General features: G+C 52.9%; 1 protein-coding gene across 2 annotated transcripts; it reads left to right on the plus strand.

Moving 5' to 3' along the window:
* Positions 1–392: 392 nt before the first annotated feature.
* SRXN1 (sulfiredoxin 1) lies at positions 393–7,465 on the plus strand. Of its 2 annotated transcripts, XM_017895755.1 has the most exons (3): positions 704–796; positions 3,370–3,554; positions 5,179–7,465. In XM_017895755.1, the coding sequence occupies exons 2-3, from the start codon at positions 3,384–3,386 to the stop codon at positions 5,380–5,382; spliced, it is 375 nt and encodes a 124-aa protein (XP_017751244.1). In that variant the 5' UTR covers positions 704–796; positions 3,370–3,383; the 3' UTR covers positions 5,383–7,465. The 2 variants fall into 2 exon arrangements, with proteins under 2 accessions (XP_017751243.1, XP_017751244.1); XM_017895754.1 differs by lacking the exon at positions 3,370–3,554 and having other exon boundaries at positions 393–796.
* The last annotated feature ends 868 nt before the right edge of the window (positions 7,466–8,333 follow it).

Below are 8,333 nucleotides of genomic sequence, written 5' to 3' on the forward strand. Positions count from 1 at the left end.
GGGTTGTTTTGAGGTTTAGATAAGTCAATATTCGTGCAAAATGTTTGGAACGGCGCCAGACACAGCCAGCACCAGATTGGAAGTGGAACCGCTGGTGGGGTTCATCACCTCGCTGGCTAGGAGCTCTAGCAGCGGGGCAGCAGCGCACTGCAGGCTTTGCCGACTCATCCTGGCTGGGCAGGTTCGCCGCGCTCTCCGTCCCCGCCCCCGCCCCCGCGGCCTAAGTCACCGCGGCCGGTGCGTCACCCGCGCCCCTCCCGCCCCGCGACCTGCAAACTCACCCTGAGTCAGCCCGCCCGGGCGCTTCCACTCCCCGGACGCCACGCGGCGGAGGGGAGGCGGGAGGCGCCCCCCGGTGGAGAGCCGGAGCCCCGCGCAAGTCCGGCCGCACCTGGCGAGCGGAGCCTGAGTCCGGCTGGGGACCGCGGGGTTGAGGCCGGACCACGGCGGGGCTGGGGGAGAAACGCGCCCTGGCCCGGGCCCCCCCCCCCACCCGACCGCGCAGAATGGTACGGTCCGGCCGGAGTTAAGGCCGGAGGAGGCGGTGAGTCCCGCGGTGGCGGCGGCGACGACGGTGGCGGCGAAGATGGGGCTGCGTGCTGGAGGAATGCTGGGCAGAGCCGGCGCGGATCGGGGGGCGCCCGAGGGGCCCAGGCCGAGCGGCGGCGCGCAGGGCGGCAGCATCCACTCGGGCTGCATCGCCGCGGTGCATAACGTGCCACTGAACGTGCTTATCCGGCCGCTGCCGTCGGTGCTGGACCCCGCCAAGGTGCAGAGCCTCGTGAACACTATCCGGGTGAGGCCCCAAGGAGTCCAGCCAGCCGGAGGGAGGGCTTTGGAGGAGGGAGGTCGCCGGAGGAGGGAGGTCGCCGCGATGGAGGCGAGACAGAGTGGTTCCGGGCTCAGCCGGAGCTCAGCATCTCTTGTGTGACCTTGAGCAAGTGGCTGGGCCTCTCTGGGCCTCTGTTTCCTCATTTGAGCAAGGAGGGAATTGGACGAGATAATTAAAGTAGTGATGATAGTGCTTGTAACGCTAGTGCTTGCAGTGGTCCAGGAACTGCAGGAAGTCACTTAGTTTCCTATGCCAACCCTATGAGTACCTATGATAGATAGTGTCTCTTTTGCAAATGAGAAACTGAGGCAGGGAAGATTTCAGCGGCTTGACTAAGATCAGGCGCTTAAAAAGTGGCACGGCTGGGATTCACACCCAGGCAGCCGGCCCCACTGCCCAGCACATGGCCACCGCACTACCCGGAGATAAGCCGTGGGTTCTCATGGCTGTGACAGTCAGTGACAGTGGGACTGGGTGTATCGTATCTGCTGGGAGGCCCTCGTCTGAATGGGAAGTGGAAGAGGTCAAAGGTCAGCTCCACCATTGAGCCATTGGTGTTAAGAATGCCAGAGTGGCCGGGCGCGGTGGCTCAAGCCTGTAATCCCAGCACTTTGGGAGGCCGAGACGGGTGGATCACGAGGTCAGGAGATCGAGACCATCCTGGCTAACACCGTGAAACCCCGTCTCTACTAAAAAATACAAAAAACTAGCCGGGCGAGGTGGCGGGCGCCTATAGTCCCAGCTACTCGGGAGGCTGAGGCAGGAGAATGGCGTAAACCCGGGAGGCGGAGCTTGCAGTGAGCTGAGATCCGGCCACTGCACTCCAGCCTGGGCTATAGAGCGAGACTCCGTCTCAAAAAAAAAAAAAAAAAAAAAAAAAAAAAAAAATGCCAGAGTGATTCTGGCAGGTGCAAGAACAGGTGTCAGGTTAGGCCTACACAACATTGCATCCCCTTCCCCCTGACCCTTGGAAGGTGAGCACATGAGATCCCTAAGCCCCACCCAGCACCTCTACAGCCACCCCCGATTAACTTTCAGTCCTAGTATTTACACTGCTGTTCTCACTGCCTGGAGCCACTTCCCCGGACAACCACAGGGCCTACCCCCCTGCCTGGTTCAGCTCTCTGCCTCCTTGATCACCCTTGGTCAGGGTCCCTGGCCTCTCTAGCTCTCCCCTTTGCCCGAGATGTTTCTCAGGATACCACTTATGTCCACCAGAAATTATATCATACATTTATTTGTGTTGCATTTTATTTTCTGTCTTCCCGACCTCTTGTGAACTCTACAAGGGCGAGGACCTTGTCCCATCTTATCTGTTGCCACAACAGTAGCACAGTGACTGGCTGAGATGGGAAGGGATCTGCCATACATATCCTGTCCCACCACTGGGCTCTTTCTCCTGTTGAGAACCTCTTCTGTCTCTGCCTTGTTTCTGACTCTTCCTCAGTCTTCCTGTCTCAGTGTCAGCATCTTCCCTGACCGTCCCTACTGGGTTAGGAGCTCCGTGGGCCTGCAGCCACCTGTGTGCTCACCTGCATAGCTCTGATCTACTGGCTTTTTTTTTTTTTTTTTTTTTTTTTTAAGACGTTGTCTCTCTCTGTCGCCCAGGCTGGGGTGTAGTGGCGCGATCTCGGCTCACTGCAACTTCTGCCTCCCGGGTTCAAGCTATTCTCCTGCCTCAGCATCCTGAGTAGCTGGGATTACAGGCACCTGCCACCACGCCTGGCTGATTTTTGTATTTTAGTAGAGATGGGGTTTCACCATATTGGCCAGTCTGGTCTCAAACTCCAGACCTCAAGTGATCTGCCCGCCTCAACCTCCCAAAGTGCTGGGATTACAGCTCACTGGCTTTTAACATCCTGTTTAGACACCTGCCTTCCATGCTAGAACTGTAGGCTCCGAGGGCCAGAACCAGCTCTTCCTTTGCTTACATACACCTATATTAGTTTTCTGGGGCCACTGTAGGTTACCACAAAGTTGATGGCTTAAAACAACACAGCTTTATTTATGGTCAGAAGTCCAAAATGGGTCTTCCTGGGCTAACATCAAGCAGGGCTGCACTGTTTTCTGTAGGCTCTAGGGGAGAATCTATTTCCTCACCTTTCCCAGCTTCCAGACGCCACCCACACTGCTTGGCTTCTGGCCTCTTCCTCTGTCTTCAAAACCAGCAACATTAGACCAAGGCCTTCTCACACCGCATCACTCTGACCTCTTCTTCTGCTCCCTCTTCCCAGTTTCAAGGACGCTGATAATGACATTCGACCCATCTAGATAACCTCAGATAATTTCCACATCTCAAGATCCTTACCTTAATTTCGTCCACCAAGGCCCTTTTCCCATGTAAGGTAACGCATTCACAAGGATTCGGACGTGGACATCTTTGGGAGCCATCATTCTGGCCATCCACCATCGTGCCTTCAGTACCCAGCACAAGGCCTGCCTGGCACAGCTGCCCCTCCTCAGTGCTCTACTGATGCCCGGGAGGCATGAGCTCACTAACTCTTCGTCAGCAGCCCTCTAGGATGTCTTATTCCCAGTTTACAGGTGAGGAATGTTATTCAGAGGGCTGGGTGCCCCAGCTGCTGTGGAGAGGAGCCGAGATCCAAAGTCAGGTGTGCCGAGTTCCAGAGCGCAGGCTCGTGACTGCTGCACCTTACTGCTGAATAATCATTTGCGGAATCATGAGAGAGAACCCGTGGGCCAGCAGCCGGAGGCATTCCAGGTTACTCACACTTAATGGGGTCTCCCCAGAGTGCTCTACTCTGCACCCATCCTGCCCCAGGCTTTCCCTACTTAGAGGATGACCCACTCTCCACCTGGCTGTGCGGGCCCCTAACAGAAAGTCAACTTAGATTCTCCCTTTTCTCTTGCCCTTGGATTCACCCCTTCTGCCAGACCCCTCGGACCTGCCCCCTAAATGTGTCCCAAACCCATCTACCTCTCCCTGTCCCCACCACACCGTCATCCAGACCAGCATCTTCTGCTGAATGCCTACAAAGGCCTCCCCTCTGTCTTCCTGCCTTGTGCCCTTGTCCACTCTGCCAAGTCTGTTCTCCCGTGACAGCATTCTAGAATGTGCATCAGATCATATCACTCTCCCCTATTGTGAACACTCCAGGGCCCACCAACTTCTCTCAGAAACAGATCTGCACCATCTGGCTCCTGCTGGCCTTTCTGACCATTCCTCGAGCCCTGGAGTCCACTCTAGTCACACTGGCCTCCTTGCTGTGCCTCGTATACGGTGAAGGTGCTCTGGCCTCAGGCCCTTTGCGTTTGCTATTCCCTCTGCGTGGAATCTTCTTCCCTCAGGTCATACACAGCATACATTACTGAGAGCTTTCGATGTGCCAAGCATGGTTTAAAGTGCTTTATATATATTAACTTATTTAACCCAAAAGCTCTGTGAGATGGATATGTTATCTCCATCCCATTTGATAGATGGGGCAACTGAGGCACAAAAAGATTGCCAAAGATCACGTAGCTGTTAAGCAGCAGAGCTAGATTTGAACCCAGGCAGCTAGGCTCTTAATTGAAACTACTCCACTTCTCTATCTTTTTTTTTTTTTTTTTGAGATGGAGTCTCGCTCCGTCGCCCATGCTAGAGTGCAATGGTGCGATCTCAGCTCACGGCGTCCTCTGCCTCCTGAGTTCAAGCGATTCTCCTGCCTCAGCCTCCTGAGTAACTGTGATTACAGGCATGCACCACCATGCCCAGCTAATTTTTGTGGTAGAGACAGGGTTTTGCCATTTTGGCCAGGCTGGCCTCAAACTCCTGACCTCAAGTGATCCACCCACCTCGGCCTCCCAAAGTTCTCATTACAGGTGTGAGCAACCATGCCAGGCCCCATTTCTGAATCTTTCCAAGTACTCTGCTTCATTCTTACCTCAGAGAGGCCTTGTGGACCCAATCTCTGTCCTTTCACCTGTGTTATTGTCGTTATAGCATTTGTCACTCTAATATTTACCTCTTGTTCCATCTGCCCCACTAGACTGGAGCCCCTTGAAGGCAGGGCCTTATTCAGTCTCATTCCAGCTGTACTGTGTTCCCAGGGTCTACAACAGGGCCTGATGGACAGCGTGCATGTGGTGTACTGATACATGTGTGGGAGAAATTCCTGATTTGTAGCATCTGTCCATTTCTCTGGTGTAAATACTCTCCCATGGCTGATTTTCAAGCTACAAAGTGATGTCGACCAGCTCACAAAACTCCTGATATTTAGCAGTTGTCTCTCACAGTAGTCCAGTGTGATCATCTTATAAGGAGCGTGGCACAGGTGGACAAAGTCTGCTTTACAAACTGTCAAGCCTTGTACCATGTCCATTGACTCTGTGCCCCTTCTCCCCAGGAGGACCCAGACAGCGTGCCCCCCATTGATGTCCTCTGGATCAAAGGGGCCCAGGGAGGTGACTACTTCTACTCCTTCGGGGGCTGCCACCGCTACGCGGCCTACCAGCAGCTGCAGCAAGAGACCATCCCCGCCAAGCTTGTCCAGTCCACTCTCTCAGACCTAAGGATGTACCTGGGGGCATCCACACCAGACTTGCAGTAGCAGCCTCCTTGGCACCTGCTGCCACCTTCAAGAGCCCAGAAGACACACCTGGCCTCCGGCAGGCTGGGCCATGCAGAAGGGATAGCAGGGGTGCATTCTCTTTGCACCTGGGGAGAAGGTCTGACTCTGGGCACCCCTCTCGCCAGCTACAAGGCCTGGGACTCACTGTGCAGTGTGGGAGCCCCAGTTCCCACCTCTGTGACAGTAGGATCATGGCCTTACCCTTTGAAGCATTACTGAGAAGGTGAAATGAGAACAGAGATGCGCTTGGAGAGCCACATGCTGCCGGCTCCAAATTCCCAAGGACAAGGATCCCTCTGCATTTTTGTCTATGTATGACCTCTTACATGGACTACATTCAGCTGCAAGGGTAGGAAAACCTTGGTTGCAGTGGTTTAAACCAACAGAAGATTGTTTTTCCACATAGCATGGATTCTGGAGATGGGTGGCTAATGGTATTGGTTCAACAGCTCCACAAAGGTAGGGGTGACATCTTGGATCCTTTTGCCTTGATCTCAGTGCTTGTTACTTCATGGTCCCAAGATGGCTGCTGTATCCCCAAGAATCATGTCTGCGTTCAAGGAAGGAGGGGTGGAGGAAGAGGAAGGGCCAAACTAGCTGGACCTGTCACCTTCTATCAGAAAGTAAAACCTAGTCAGAAGTCTGTTTCCTGCTCTCTCCCTCTGCATATTTTCACTTAGATACCCTTGGCCTGAGCCAACTACCATTGCACCTCTAGCTGCAAAGAAAGCTAAGACAGCAGGGAACAGAATTGTCATGGTTGAGTAGACCAATCGTGTTCCATCTACTGAGACTGGCACACTGCCTCCTGCAATAAAACTGGGATCCCATTACCAAGAGAGAGAGGCGGAATTGTGTACCAGTTAGCTTTTGCTGTGTAACAAACCATCCCCAAACTTGGCAGCTAGAAACAAACCCTCTATTTTCCCACAATCCTGTGGGTTAGCAGTTTGGGCTGCGCTAAACAGGCAGTTCTGCTGCTCCCACCTGGGATCCCTCATGGAGCTAAGGTCAGCTGTTAACCTCAGCTGGGCCTGGATGGTCTAGGATAGCCTTACTCACTTGCCTCGCAGGTGACAGGCTGTTGGCTGGAATTGCTTGGTTCTCCTCCATGTGGCCTCTCCAGCAGGCTAGCTGAGGCTTATTCACATGATGGCTTCAGGGTTCCAAGAGAGTGAGAGTAGAAGCTGAAAGACTTCTTGGGCTCTTGACCTGGAACTGGGACTAGGACAGTGTCACTTCTGCTAAATTCTGTCAGAGCAAATCACAAGGCTTTGCTCAGATTCAAGGGATGAGAACAGACGACATGTCTTGATGAGGGAACCACACAGAGCTTGTGGTCATTTTTCACCTATCCTAATTATTTTGGATGGGCAAATAAAAGTATTTCCCTCTTCCCCCTTTCTCTCTCTCTGTTTCACGGGGCCTCCGTCTGCCAAGTCTGAAGGCACTAAGACGTTGTCTTGGCCCTTAGGGTCTAGGGGAAGAGGTGTTGGGGCAGGAAGTGAGTCTCTCCAAGGGCTGGACCCACTGTAGTAGGGGTACCTCCTTGCTGCACTGGTGGTATGGGGTTAGGCCAGGTAGGACATTCCAGAGGGGCTTCCGAAAATCAAGAGTCCCCAGGGAAAGGGAACAGAGTAAGGCAGGCCTTCTTCTCACTGCCCTCTAAGAGAACTTGGTCACTTGGCACTTTTAAGCCTCAGTTTCCCCAGTTCAATAATAAGGACAACAGCTTTTCCCACGCATTCTCTTTCCCAGGGAAAGATGACTGAGGTGACCAATAATAGAACTGAAAAGGGAGAGTGTCCTCAGTGCAATGTGGTATCCTGGATTGGATCTTGGAACAAAAACAGGACATTAGTGGGAACATTGGAAATCTGAAAAAAGTCTGAATTTTAATTAATATACCAATTTCAGTCTCTTGGTTTTGACAAATGTACCATGGTGATGTAAGATGTTGACCTTGGGGTAGACTGGGCGAAGGATATACAGGAACTCTTTATACTATCTCTGCAACTTTTCTGTAAATCTAGTATCATTCCAAAATAAAAGTTTATTTAATAAAAAAAAAAAAAAAAGGGTGTGCAATTCCTTTAGACCAATGGTTCAGAGTCTCAAGCTTGTGTGCTAAATCCCAGATTGCTGGGCTCCACCCCCACTTTGTTTTTTTTGTTTGTTTGTTTTGAAACAGGGTCATGCCCTGTCACCCAGGCTGGAGTGCAGTGGCACGATCATGGATCACTGCAGCCTTGACCTCCCGGGCTTAAGCGATCTTCCCACCTCAGCCTCCTGAGTAGCTGGGACTACAGGTGCGCCCTTCGAATTTTTTTGTAGAGACAGGGTTTTGCCATGTCCTCTGGGCTGGTCTTAAACTGCTGGGCACGAGCGATTCTCCCGCCTCAGACTCCCAAAGTGCTGGGATTACAGGCGTGGCCCCCGGAGTTTCTGATTCAGGTGAATTGGGGCAAGGCCCCAATAATATATTTGCTTTTCTAAGAAGTTCCCAGATGATGCTGATGCTGCTGTTCAGGGACCACACGCTAAGAGCCACTCATTTAGACTGCGTCAGTTATTTTCAAATATGGTGACCTCCCCACTTCCATCCGCAGTGGAATGAGTCTACTCATTCCCCCCAGCTTGTCTACTCATTAACTGTGTGACCTTGGGCAGTTCTGTCCCTTCCCTGGGGACTTCTTCCAGGCTGTCAAATGGACTGTGCACCCCTAAGGTTTGTAGCGAGGGTGAGGTGCCACGGTCTTCCGTGAGTAAACTCCTGTGCCCGCTGGGCTGGAATAAGAGTGAAGATGATCGCCCCCTCCTGAAACAACTTTTCCTTCTTACAGAGAAGACGCAACCAGGCAGCGCTAAGGGCCCTGCCAGGCACTGGGAAGGAGGTGCAGAACAGATTCGGAGTAGAGGGGAACTGGTTG

The sequence above is a fragment of the Rhinopithecus bieti genome, unplaced genomic scaffold, assembly GCF_001698545.2.
Source record: "Rhinopithecus bieti isolate Rb0 unplaced genomic scaffold, ASM169854v2 scaffold_27016, whole genome shotgun sequence".
Classification (NCBI taxonomy): domain Eukaryota; kingdom Metazoa; phylum Chordata; class Mammalia; order Primates; family Cercopithecidae; genus Rhinopithecus; species Rhinopithecus bieti.

What these genes read in the sequence shown, in the direction of transcription:
- SRXN1 (XM_017895754.1), top strand. Translation starts at nt 587, where the DNA reads ATGGGGCTGCGTGCTGGAGGAATGCTGGGCAGAGCCGGCGCGGATCGG. An exon ending in GCCTCGTGAACACTATCCGG is followed by an intron (nt 797 to 5,178) that starts GTGAGGCCCCAA and finishes CCTTCTCCCCAG; the next exon opens with GAGGACCCAGACAGCGTGCC.